Genomic DNA, 13,254 nt, shown 5'->3' with positions numbered 1-13,254 from the left:
AATCGTCGATAGTAAGAGCACAGTCCCAAAAAACGTCGAAGGGTCTTTTTGTCAGTGGGACGCGGGAAACTGGAGACAGCAGCGGTCTTGTCGGGATCTGGGAGAACACCGCGCGCGCTGACAACATGGCCGAGGAAACGAAGCTCCTCAAAACCGAAATAGCATTTCTCGGGCTTGATCGTAAGTTGCGCACATTGGAGCGCCCGGAGCACTGTGCGCAGCCGCTCCAAGTGTTGCTCGAAGGTGGGCGAGAAAATGACGACATCGTCCAGGTATACGAGGCACGTCTGCCACTTGAGCCCAGACAAGACAGTGTCCATCATGCGTTGGAAAGTTGCCGGCGCTGAGCATAGTCCAAACGGGAGCACCTTAAATTCGTATAGACCATCAGGCGTCACAAAAGCAGTTTTCTCGCGGTCTCGCTCGTCCACCTCTATCTGCCAGTAGCCGCTTTTGAGATCCAAGGAGGAAAAGAACCTGGCATCACGTAGTCTGTCTGCATCATCAATCCTGGGGAGCGGGTAAACGTCCTTTTTCGTCACGTTGTTCAGTTTGCGGTAATCGACACAAAATCTCAGGGTGTTGTCTTTCTTTTTCACGAGGACTACCGGTGACGCCCATGGACTTGTCGACGGTTGAATGACATCGTCGGCGAGCATTTCGTCCACTTGCCTTTTAATGGCTTCGCGTTCCGTCGAAGAAACGCGGTATGGGCGCTGGCATACGGGTGGTGTAGTCTCGTCGGTGATGATGCGATGCTTTGCGACAGGCGTACGACCGACTCTGGAGCTTGTGGCAAAACAACCCGCGAAGTCGGTTAGAAGCGCCGAGAAAAGAGCCTTCTGCTCAGGCGCCGAATCGGGATTGATTCTGACGGACGGAAGGACAGGGCATGGTGGGGCCTGGTCTTCACGGCTTGTCTCCAGGGCGCACACTTGAGGCACCACAGCGAAGTCATGCAGGAAGGCGACAGCCGTGCCCTTGGCGAGGTGCTGCAACTCGTTGGCAAAATTTGTAAGGAGCACACTAGCACAACCGTCTTGTAGTTGGACGAGCCCGTGAGCGATGGCTACTCCCTTCTCGAGCAGCAGGGGTACGTGGCTATCAGCGACACCTTCGTAGTCGTGGAATAAATCATTCCTCACGAGAACTAGCACACTGGACCGGGGTGGCACCATTACGTCGTCGTCAACAAGTCGCAGAGCAGTGAAGCGTGAATCGTCTGTGTCAGTGCGTGCCACGGCCCGTTTCGTCGAGAACGTGACCCGTGATTCGTGGAGGTCAATGACAGCACCGTTCGTGTGGAGAAAGTCAAGACCGAGGATCAAGTCCCTCGAACACTCACGGAGGACTACAAACTCGCCGACGTACACAAAACCACGGATATCGACACGAGCTGTGCACCTGCCGGCAGGGATAATCAGGTGACCCCCAGCAGTGCGAATGCTAGGCCCCGACCACCCCGTCAATACTTTCTTCAGTTGTACGGCAAGGGCCAGGCACATGACAGAATAGTCGGCACCAGTATCCAGCAAAGCGGTCACGTCGATTCCGTCAATTTTGACGCACAAATCGGAGGTAGCGCGTCGGATGCTGTCGCTACTCGCTCCCGGAGAAACATCGTCGCGTGGTAGTGGCGCAGGAGGATCTTCACAAGTCCCGGCATCAGCGGCCTTGCCTCCAGAGGCCGCTGGAATCAGTTTTCCCGACGTGGACTGGGAGAACGGCGTCCGGAGTAGCCTGCGGCTTGACGGGGGCTTGGAGAACGGTAGCGTCGCGGCGATGGTGATCGAGCCTCCTGGTGGCCTGACGTGATGTGGTTCTGGCGCGACGACAGATGGAATGCTATCTCCTGCGGTCGTTCCCCGTTCTGAGGGCACGGGTCGTCCGGCGCGAAACCACGCAGGCCCACGCGGCGGTATGGGCACGCCCTGTAGAGGTGACCCGCCTCGCCACAGTGATAGCAGAGGGGCCGATGATCCGGGGCACGCCACACTTCACTTTTTCGCGGTCGCTGATAGGCTGGCGGAGCGTCACCACGAGGGGAGCTCGACGAGGGCACTGCTGGAGTCGCGGCAATGACGTCGTACCCAGGGGCCTGGCGCAGGACGGACGCATACGTGGGCCTTGCATCAGGCTGGCGAGGAACCTCGGAAATCTGGTGCTGTTGTGCTGCCAGGCGCACCTCGTCCCGGATGACTTCGCTCAGTGGCGTGAAAGATGGCGTCTCGGACGGCGTACGGAAGGCCTGCAGTTCCTCTCTGACGACAGATCGGACCAGCTCGCGTAGAAAGGCCGCGTCGACACCGGGAGGCATGGAGATAGGATCAGGCCCGAAGGTGTTGACGTCGCGATTGTACTGGCGGGCTCGCTGTTCCAGCGTCTTCTCCATAGTTGACGCCTCGGTGAGGAACTCTGCCACAGTGCTTGGTGGGCTGCGCACGAGTCCTGCGAAGAGCTCTTGCTTGACACCCCGCATGAGGTGGCGAAGCTTCTTGTCTTCTGTCATGTTGGGATCCGCGCGCTTAAAAAGGCGAGTCATGTCATCGTAGTACATGCGTACACTCTCGTTGTGGCGCTGGTTGCGCGAGTGTAACGCAGCTTCTGCTCGCTCTCGACGGTCTGCATTCGGAAAAGTGGCTTTAAGATTGCGGCAGAAAGCTTCCCAGGACGTAAACGAAGCTTCATGGTTTTCGAACCATGTCCGAGCCGACTCTTCAAGTGCAAAATAGACATTGTGGAGCTTACGGTTGTCACTCCAGCCGTTGTAACGGGCAACCCGTTCGAATATCTCGAGCCAGTCCTCGGCGTCCTCGAACACGTCGCCATGAAACGACGGGGGTGTTCGTGGCTGATGACAGAGGATGTGCGCCGGGAGCGTGGTCTCAGTTGCCATGGCAGCTGGTGCCTCCGAAGGCCGGGGTTGCGTCGCCCTGGTTGCAGCCGGAAGGAGTCCAAATTCAGGGGACGCTCCACGGAGGCGGCGGCCGCGGCGCTGGTGAACTGGGGTGAGATCCGTATTGGTCGGTAGCCTACGCGGGTCTGGAAGCGTACCCCGCACCTCCACCAGATTTGTCACGAATATTACACAGCACACAGAGACACAAGAACTGCTCCAGTCTGCCGAGCGGTCACCAGCAAGAAGACGAACCACTTCTTCTTCCTCGTCACAAGCGAGATGGCGAAGCACTTCTTCTTCGTCCACTTCTGAGCCGTATCAATATATTTCCTACTAAGAGTTCGACTGCATTTTTTCAGTGTAATGCCGTGAGCACGCTAAGTGAATCTGTGTAGATTATGCTGTTTTGAATGCTCTTATTATTCTGCCTAGAGCTATACAGACTGCATAACATTTGGCAGTAAATATGGATGCGTACGTAGGAAGCCATATTTTTTGGCAGTTTCCTTGTAGAACCACGCTTGGTACATATTCTGCTGTTTTGGAGCCGTCAGTGTAAAATTCTGTGTAGTTGTGATATTTTTCTTGTAATGCCCGATATTCCTGTAATATGTGGCCTTGTGGTGTTCTTTTTTTTCGAAAGCGTGTTAACGTGAAGTCACATACAGTGGGAAGGCTGTGCCGTGGGGGCAGTGGGTCGTGCCTTGAGGCGAGATCAGGAACGCTGTTCAGTATTTACAAGTTTTGGCAACTCTCCTTGAAATGAAGAAGCAGAGGTCTGATTCATAGCGGTTTAATGTTGAACAGTGTTCTGGAGGTGCACTTTGTAACAACAGGAAAGCAAATATGTTTCGCTAGAGATTTTATTTTAAGTACATATGCGTTTGTGAACGCTGTTCTTCTGACAGTTAGGGATGGTTCATTTGATTCTACACGACCAGATACATAGTAATGACTGCACCTGTGAAGCTTTCTAACGGTACATTCGCCCCTTATCCCACATTCATTATCGATGAAATGCAGAAATGAAATGATACTAATTATAGACGGGAACGTAGATTACAGCTTTGCAGAGCATAAAGTGTCCTGTAGAGTCGTTCGCATACCTCTCTGGATGGCCTAGGGCTCTAAACCCGACCTTGTCGTGCAGGTACGTTCTTTTGGACCATGTGTAATAAAAGCTGCGACCGGCCTGCCACGCAGCGGCGATTGTCATAAATTCACAAGAGAACTCGCCGTTAAATTGCTCTAGTAAAGTGCGTGTGGGCGATTGAACATCGTGGAGGCCTTTGATACCGAAACCCCGTGAAAAATAAGAAATAACTAAGCGAAGAGTCCATTGTTGTAAGCTGACAAAAAGCCTTTGCTATATAGTTCGATACAACATACTTCTGCTGTGGCCACTTTATGCAGGGACTGCAGATTGTGTGTATAGTGGGGGGGAGGGAAGGGGGGGGGAAGGGGGCGGTGGCACTCCGATATTCCCTTAGAGGGTGCAGAGCACCATGTCGCCATGGGTTTGCGCCCATATCAGATTTCAGTCAAAAGATTCAATCCCTGGACTCTTGTTAATGAGCATTATTAGCAGAATTGAAGCAGAGTATATGCATGCTTTTTGAATGCTGTAAATCAATACACTTGGGTGAATTTATATTTATAGGGCTGGCTTTAAGTTTTATACGCATTAAAATATACAACTTTGAACAGTGCCGAGTGAGAAAAGTGTAAAACCAAAAATTAAATTCAGTACATATTTATATATTGACACTAAGTAAACAAAAATGTAGCAAAACGAACTCGAAGTTTTTCACCCCCATCCCCTCCCCCGCCTTTCGAAAAAAATTTTTACGGATACCTGAGTTAATGCCAACATTCATAACAAGAGAGAGTGAGAGAGAGATAAAAAGGAAGAGGGAAGGCAGGGATGCTAACCAGAGAAGTGTTCTGGTTGGCTAACCTGCACAGGGGAAGAGGGATGAGGGGCGTTAACAAGTTTTGGCGGGCTAGTTGGTTAAGCATCTTGAATGAACAGCGCGAACGAAGACGTCCACAAAAGACAAGGAAACGGACGACACAGCGCTGACTAACAACTGAGGGTTTATTGCTGACCATACAAGTATAAATACATAGATGTCGGCAGAGTGAAAAGATGTACAAAGTACAAAAAACACAAATATGACAACAGCAACAGAAGCACGCTAGAAATCAGCAGAGATTATCAACCTCGAGCTACGGGACACCTCGGCTTCAAACTCCAGTCCAGAGCGCTTAACAAAAACAAGGTAGTCATCGACAAATCTAAACGTTTATACGACATAAGTATTCCGAAGGCATTCTTTGAGAACACGGTCGCATCTGGCGAGATAATGTCACTGGTTATGGGGGCAATACAAGAACCTATGCATATGCCGTTTTTTTTTAATGAAGATGGATGATTTCCACTCAGTGAAGGTTGATTGCAGGTACAGGGAAAACAGATGCAGAAATCTTGCTACAGAGATACCGGAAAAAAACGCGTCCGGTATCTCTGTAGCAAGATTTCTGCATCTGCTTTCCCTGTAACTGCAGCTGGGTTTTAGAGAAGTTTATTTTCTGTACCTGCTATCAACCTTCACTGAGTGGAACTTATCCATCTTCATTCAAAAAAACGGCATATGACGTTTATATATATATATATATATATATATATCCATCTTCATCGTATATATATCCATCTTCATTAAAAAAAAAAACGACAGCGTTTCACACCAGGTAAAAAGGCAGCTCTCGGCAGGGTACCCCCTAGAACTTATTACGTCAGTGGCTGAGTCGGCCCTAAAGAAGAGCAAGTCAGAATCAGCTACACGGGACGGCCAGGAATCGGACAACAACCGCAAACGTGTCGCCGTGATTCCATATCTACATGGAATTTCACACTCCCTGAAAAAAGTGGGGAAAAAAGCAGGTGTCGATGTTGTGTTTTCTGCGCCTGATCGTCTGGCTGGTTTGTGCCGATCTCTTAATGAGGTAAAAGGAAAAGTGGCCAAGTGCACAACTAAGTACCAGTCACGCTTCGTCCCTTGTGATAAGGGGGTTGTTTATAAAATACCTCTTCCCTGTGGAGGGGAGTACGTTGGACAGACGGGACGATGTATTAATAAAAGGCTGAGCGAACACAGATATAAAGTCTCTTAAGTAGTTCCCGGTCACCTCGGCATTCATTGCCGGGATTGTGAATGGGCAAAGAAAGAGAACAAACAGTGCGTACCGCTATATCATGAAACTACAGTCATTGCCAAAAACCGGGAAAAAAACTGCAAGGGAAATTATCGAGGCCTACAGCATATTGAAGCGGGGAAATGCATGTATCAGCACTCCTTCGTTAACACTACTCCAAAAAGAGCTGTCACTCCTGGGGGCTGTTAATCTCTGCTGATTTCTAGCGTACTTCTGTTGCTGTTGTCACATTTGTGTTTTTTTTGTACTTTGTATATCTTTTCACTCTGCCGACATCTATGTATTTATACTTGTATGATCAGCAATAAACCCTCAGTTGTTAGTCAGCGCTGTGTCGTCCGTTTCCTTGTCTATTGTGGACGTCTTCGTTCGCGCTGTTTATTCAAGATTCCGGATGAGGGGACTGAAGAGGGAAAGAGAGAGGGGTGCGAGGGGCACTGTCACAACTGGCCCTTCAAGGAAGTCGCTCTCAGGAAGCAAAACAGAGCCTTGTAGGCCTTGAGGACAGTCGCTTGCTGTGGCCACGGCCCCAGGATCTTATCCTCTGTTAAAGGGCGAGAATCGAGGCGGTCCAAAACATAACGCAGCGTGCGTGTCTCGGTCTCCAAAGCTGGGCACTCACAGAGGAGATGTGCAGATTGTCTCTTCGCAGCCACATCTTTCAAAAGCAGGGCTGTCGGCCATCACAGTCTTGAACGTGTATTCCTTCGCCAACATCCATAACTTCAAACAATTCTTCCGCGATGCAAAAAAAAACAATTCCGTTATAAATGTCTTTCTTTTTGACGAAAGTAAGAAACGCATCTTAAGACGAAATTACAGGCTCAGAAATCTAGGTCGATGCGGGCTGTTTGACGTGGTCAAACATGAAAAGCTGATTTCTTTTACTATAGCGGTTGACAAATGGAGTAATACAGGAACCTGCGGACCACGGACCAACTCCTCCTTTTTTATTTAATTCGAAAGCCTTTCTTGCCTCACGAGTGGCGTGCACAGCACTTGTCGGGAGAGCGTGTGACCACGAAAATGCCCATTCGAAAAAAGAAACGCCTGGCATTGCGGTTCGAGCCCAGGCCCTCTGTGTGTCAGGCATGCAAGCAATCCATACGCCGAAAGGATCATTGTTTAAGCATGTTAAAGGGGCATGAAGCGAATCTGCTGTGGTGTGTACGAAGGTAAAGTGTGTCGGGAATTTGTACTGATGTTCTCCAACGACGACTTTAAAAAAAATTCATGACATAATCCGAGGGTCACGAGATAATTGCCGCTTGACAACAATGACTTCCAAAAAGTTGCCGACGTCATCCAAAGGTAGGGTGATCAGTGTCACGAAAAAGCCGACGTTCAAACGCAAATAGTTTCGCACTTCACAAATGCAGCAGACTGCAGTGCTCTCTAATTTTTTTTTTTTGAGTTGCATTCTGCCATAAGACATGTCACACGCTTGCGCAACTGAAGCTTGGAAACGCTCCGCAGTTTCATGTGGAGAATTTTTAAATGGAAAGCGAGCAATTCTTTCGATGCAGTCATCGAAATTTCCGGAGCCCTCCACTACGGCGTCTCTCATAGCCTTAGTCGCTTTGGGACGTTAAACCCCATAAGCCAAACCAAACCAAACCAAACCAAATACACACCCTTTACTCAACGCTGCCCGCCACGCCAATTTCTGTTACTCGTAGCAATTCTCGGAAGTGTCTTCGCGAGCCTGACATGGCCACCGCAGTTTTGTACCTTGGAAAAGCTGTAGCCGTCGGTGAACATTCCTGGACTAGCATTAATGTAACATTGTTTGTAGCATTTGTGCTTCTATTGCTGTGCCGCTCTGCCTTTGGGGACGAATCCACATTCAAATTCTAATGGGGGCGAGATGAAAATACAGCCTTGCGCGCAGATGAGAACGGGCGCAGCGGCTTCTGCGCAAAGCCATCCCGAGGTAGAATTGTCAGCTGCTTGGCATCGGGCTAGGTTAAGCCGCCACGCACGGCGACAGCGTTCACAAAGTGAGCGGACGGGCTTACGCCTTTCCACGCGTTAGCAGTCTGAAGTGTCTCTGCGGACTTTCTTATCTGGTATAGAGAAGTGCGTTAATCGATCAATGTTGGGATTTCGAAAATAACATTTGCAATTTGGTGCTCAAGGAGGTTCCTGGCCAACTCCCAAAAAGAATACGGCTCATTCTGAATTGTCGTCTTCGATATTGACTGATTGGTAGAGGCAAGCATTACTCAAAGGGCTTGAGCAGACAAGGGTAGGAAATTTTAGTGCTCGTTATGATATGCATATGAAGAAAGCCAACAGTCATCGAAACCCAAGGAAAGCGTAAGGGAATGTTTCTGTTGTTTTATTGTGGTGTTGATCAATGGGAAATTGCGTAAGCCTTCAATAGCTTAAATATATTTCGTTTAAAAGTAAGTTGTTTTTTGCTTCTACTTTCAAGTCAATTATCTTTCAGCCATTAAGTAAGAACAGCAATAATTTCCCATTGATATGCACGAGAAAATAAAATGACGATATCAATACTCCCTTATGATTTCCTTGGTTTCGATGACTGTTGCATCTCTTCATGTGTATTCTTGGAGATCGTTATTTACGCTCCCATAAGAATAGAATTTTTAAACGTTCTGCCGGCGATGCTACGCTGTAGTTCCATTTCTACCCAAAAGGGGTTCGTCATATTTTAGTGCTTTCGAGGCCCGTGTACTGTGCGATATCAGTGCACGTTAAAGAACCCCAGGTGGTCTAAATTTCCAGAGCCCTCCACTACGGCGTCCCTCATAGCCCGAGTCGCTTTGGGACGTTAAACCCCAATAAACCAAACCAAACCAATTTCCGAGCAGCGCGTTAAAAATACGGTATAACTTTTAGATGATAGAATTCACCCAAATGAGCACGTACTGAACCCCGTGGCGGCTCCTCGCAGTGGTGGCTGTCCTGGTGGTCTTCCTCTACCTGCTGAATCTGGTCGGGCCGACGGTGACGCACTTCATCACCACAGCGTGGCCCGTGCTTGGCAGGTGAGTGGCACAAGTCGGCAGCTCAGCGCCGTCAGGCGGATGTTCTGAATGACGGCTTATCCGAAGGATAGCCCACGTCATTAGTTCCATCAGCTGGTTTCATAAAAACGAGGCTATAAGCTGGAACGTTGGTGGAAGGCGTGTTTGCTTCTCGTTTTCCTTCGTTTCCGTGCGTTCTCTTTCAGAATCAGAATACTGTGCACTATGAAGTGCCGGTCTTAGCAAGTTCTTGAGTGTGCACAGGGCAGGGGAAGAGGACACTAGCAAATCCCGCAGCTCCCGTTGCGTCCTTTCGGCGCTTTGTCAGATCCGCTCCATCGCTCTGTGGGAATTTTCCAGCAGCGAAGGAACCCGTATGAATAAGGCCGTGTTCTTTACGTGGTACCGTAATTTGCGGTGGCGCCCAAAGTTGCAGTGGTTCCCGGATTTTCATTTACTGAAGTTGTTAAGCTAGGAAACCTTACTATCATAGACATCACTTTGTCAGCGCGAGGTCGCTTTGACGGACTAGTAGATAATTACTATACGCGAGGAAAAACGGCGTGAAGCCATGCCAAGACAGAGGCGCTCAAAAAATGTCTCTTACCGCAAAACAGGGTTCTTGTTTAGACGGAATATACAAGCTGCTATCTAAATTAATACCCCAACTGCCCTCCACTTGTTTCGCAGCCTCCGAGCCATGGACAGGCAGTCGGCCGACCTGCAGGAGAAGTGGCTCGGATACTGGATACTGTACGCCATTGCCAACAGCTTCGAATGGCTGTTCGTCCGACTTCAGAGGAGGATAAAGAGGATATACCTTCTGAAGGTGAGGCGAACGTTATTGCGGCCGAGCAGAAGCACCGGTTGAACAAGTGGGCCACTAGCAACTGTGTGGTGACTTCAGCAAAGCCTTTCCGGAGCGCTTGTACCACTGCTGTTAGTAGTGGCTGTAGCCGCCGTGATAGCTGAGTGGTTATGGTGCTCAGCTGCTGAACTGAAAGACGCGGGTTCGGTCCCGGCTGAGGCGGTTGCATTTCGATGGAGGCGAAATGCTAGAGTCCAGTGTACTGTGCGATGTGAAAGCACGTTAAAGAACCACGGGTAGTTGAAAGTATCGGAGCCATTCACTACGGCGTCCCTTTGGGACATTTAACCCCATAAACCAAACGGGAGTGGTTCCGCCGGCTGGCGACACAAGGTCGTGGCGAAAAGAGACCATCAGGACAGCCTTACTTCCGCTGGCTTATTAGGACGAGCGGCTCGGCAACGCATGTCACAATTGCTTACCATCTGAGCGATAAAATATAGGAAACGTTTTATTGGGCAAGTTGAGCTGATACTTCATACAAAACTGGAGCTCAAAAAACGTTACATTAGGTAGACACAGGCACACAGAGACGGACTCTCCATTCAGCCGGTCTGTTGCAAGAAGGAATAGTGAATATAAAGCTGCGTCCCCGATTCGCGCACTGGCTGAACCAAGACACATACAGATAGGACACGTGCCAAAACAGAGAAAAGGTGTTCCGAACTGCACATCGCAAATGAAGCATTGCTTACACAGTCATTGCGCGGTTCGCTTACGTGCAGTTACGTCTAATGTTTTATTGTCTCGCATAATGTACGTTCCATTTGGTGTGCTAATTCACCACGCATGGCCGGTGAGGTACAAAGAGCGCACGCCACTGTTCTTCTGGATGATGGTGTCCGTACAAGACAGATTTCCCATCGTCGCTCGAGCACATAGAGATACTCTACAAGCAAGAGGCTGCTGAAGTGGGCGAGTTGGAGTGGTTCCATTCTAAGACTTGAGTAGAAACAGAGAAGGGCAAAAAATTAACCCCAGATTTACTTCTTTAAACTAAATGAGACGTAGGCGTGCTAGGGCATGTACTTTGCATAACGTTTTGTATCTTCTTTAATCTTGGCGACAGTATTGAAGGGGCTATGTAGGTGGTTAAATTTAGGGTGATCAATTTTACTGATGCGGAGGAAATGCGAAAGCATGCGCCCTTTCGGCTCCGCTGAGGTAGTAAAGAGAAGCACATCAAAAATTTTATTGCATCCAAGTCTTTCGTTACATGAAAGTTTTTCGTTATATCTGAATCCCTTGTCTATCCCACGTCTTCCCTACAAGAAGAAAGGGGAGATTTGCCCCTCTCCATTTTGCCACCTGCCAACTATGGCAGGTGGCAACTATGCCTGGAAACTATGCCTGGCAACTATGCCACCTGCCAATTATGGCAGGTGGCTCTAACGTGGATTAACCCCCAGAAAAGACTGCTTTTTCGCTAGCGAGGTACTTAGTCCAAATGGGAGTTCGATGCGCAACACTTCGTCTTTCCCATAAGTTTTTGCATCCATTGCGCACGGATGGAAGTTGTCGATGAAGACGACGACGTGCAAAGCGCAGCGCGAGAGGCTGTTTAGCGCGCGGGATGCTCCCCTGCGGCGATAGTCAAGAGGTAGCGCGCCTGAGTCGCATCGCGGCTATGGCGCAGTGGTGTAATGCAGTGGCCAACAAAGCAGATCTGTTCAGCTTGGTTCGAAACCCACTTGAGGCCGTAAAGTGTTTTATTTAAGTCTATTTGTGCTCCGAAGCTTCGTCCCCAGACAAGAGGGCTTCTTCATTAGCTAGGCACTTAGTGCTAGCCCCCTAAAATAAAGGCAGTGCCAGCGTCTCCTAGAGAGAGGAAGGCCTCTGCGCTCCTGCTGTGACGACACGCACCTTGTCTGGTGCGCACAAGCCCCACCGGTGGCGCACAGCTTAACTGCTGCACCACTGCGCGAGGAGTGGTATGAGAAGTCCCAGGTAAATAAAAACGTTAAGTAGAGAATGACCAATTCCGCATGTTTATTTATTTATTTCGCAATACTGTCAATTCCTTCTAGGGATTTTTACAGGAGAGGGCAAAACATACAAAAACAGGTTTAGTGCTAATTTTTTGAAGAGTCTGAAATAAAGGCAAAACATGCAATACAAATGGCAATAATAAACAAAGCAATCGTGTCATAAAACTGATGATGGCACTAGAGTACAATAAATACACTGAGAAGAGCACTGTATTACAAGATTATGAACAAGTTTATGGTGAGAAGAATGAAAGCGCAGAGCTCTCAGCGAGTGTAATAAGTTTGTCTATGGTGCGCTGGGATGTGACTGATGGATGCAAGCGATTCCAATCTCGGACAGTTTGTGGAAAAAAAAGAATATTGGAAAGTATTACTGCGACAGAAATATTCTTCAAGGGTGAGTGCATGCTTGTGACGTGTTCGTCGTGTAGTGTTTATACGAGCAAAGTCTGTGGGAGACATCTTTAATGCGTTATTAAGCAGTAGATACAAAAACTAAGTCGACATTATCCGTTAAAGCTACCGCATCATACCCTTGAGGAGGAGCTAAAAAGTTCCCTCCAATTTTTTTGTTAATGTTTTCTTATCTTTCAAATTAGGTGAAAGCAGAGTTTACAATTGTTTTTTTTCTGTAGAGGGTAGATATTTCCAGCAGACTGAATTAGGTTGCCTCACGTTTAACGCTATGGCGCCAAGGAACCCGTGTCGCAGAAGAGCCGGCGTGGTCGTCGGCCTCGTTGACTGCGAGCGAAAAACCCACGAAAATACTGAGAGAAGCAATCTAAGTGGCCCACCTAGGTCACGTGACACTGTGGCGTCGTCATAAGTTGCCCTAAAAATTGTGAGCAAACTATGCACCGTGTTTGGTGACAGTTAAATTAACGATTGGTCGCAACAGCTTGCTAGGAAAGAGAAACATAGGTCGCACAACCACCACCCGAGGCAGCACCTGCCATATTTTTTGCCTGAATATTTTTGCCTTTCACACTTACTTTGTTACCCTTTTCCCTCCGCCGGACTGCCCGCCAGTTTTTTTAAATGTCAAGTAAAGAATGCCTTGCATGTTTAAAAGCGATCTCACCTGATGGCAAAAGTCTTATCTGTACCGAATGCAAGAATGCTTATCATGTTGGAAAGTGCTCGGGCGTTACAAAAACAAATCTCAAAAGCATGTCGAAGGAAATGCTTCGACAATGGGCATGCTCGACCTGCAAAGCGGGCAGGTCAAGAACCGCACGTCACAGGGACACTGATTCCTTGAGTGAAACATCGTCATGTGACCCTGACGAA

General features: G+C 48.7%; 1 protein-coding gene and 1 pseudogene across 1 annotated transcript in view; both read left to right on the top strand.

Annotated features, from left to right (window-relative positions):
- LOC149361191 (uncharacterized) overlaps positions 1-13,254 on the top strand; it is a 100,311-nt pseudogene that overhangs the window by 17,754 nt on the left and 69,303 nt on the right.
- Positions 1-13,254, top strand: part of LOC149361198 (receptor expression-enhancing protein 5-like) — a 29,027-nt gene that overhangs the window by 10,917 nt on the left and 4,856 nt on the right. The window contains exons 2-3 of the mRNA XM_089569462.1: positions 9,036-9,129; positions 9,799-9,937. Of these exons, the coding sequence (XP_089425588.1) occupies positions 9,036-9,129; positions 9,799-9,937 (233 nt within the window). The remainder of the gene's footprint in view (positions 1-9,035; positions 9,130-9,798; positions 9,938-13,254) is intronic.

The sequence above is a fragment of the Amblyomma mixtum genome, chromosome 2, assembly GCF_055824585.1.
Source record: "Amblyomma mixtum isolate Tamu chromosome 2, ASM5582458v1, whole genome shotgun sequence".
Lineage (NCBI taxonomy): Eukaryota > Metazoa > Arthropoda > Arachnida > Ixodida > Ixodidae > Amblyomma > Amblyomma mixtum.
This window is presented reverse-complemented; position numbering and strand designations above follow the sequence as displayed.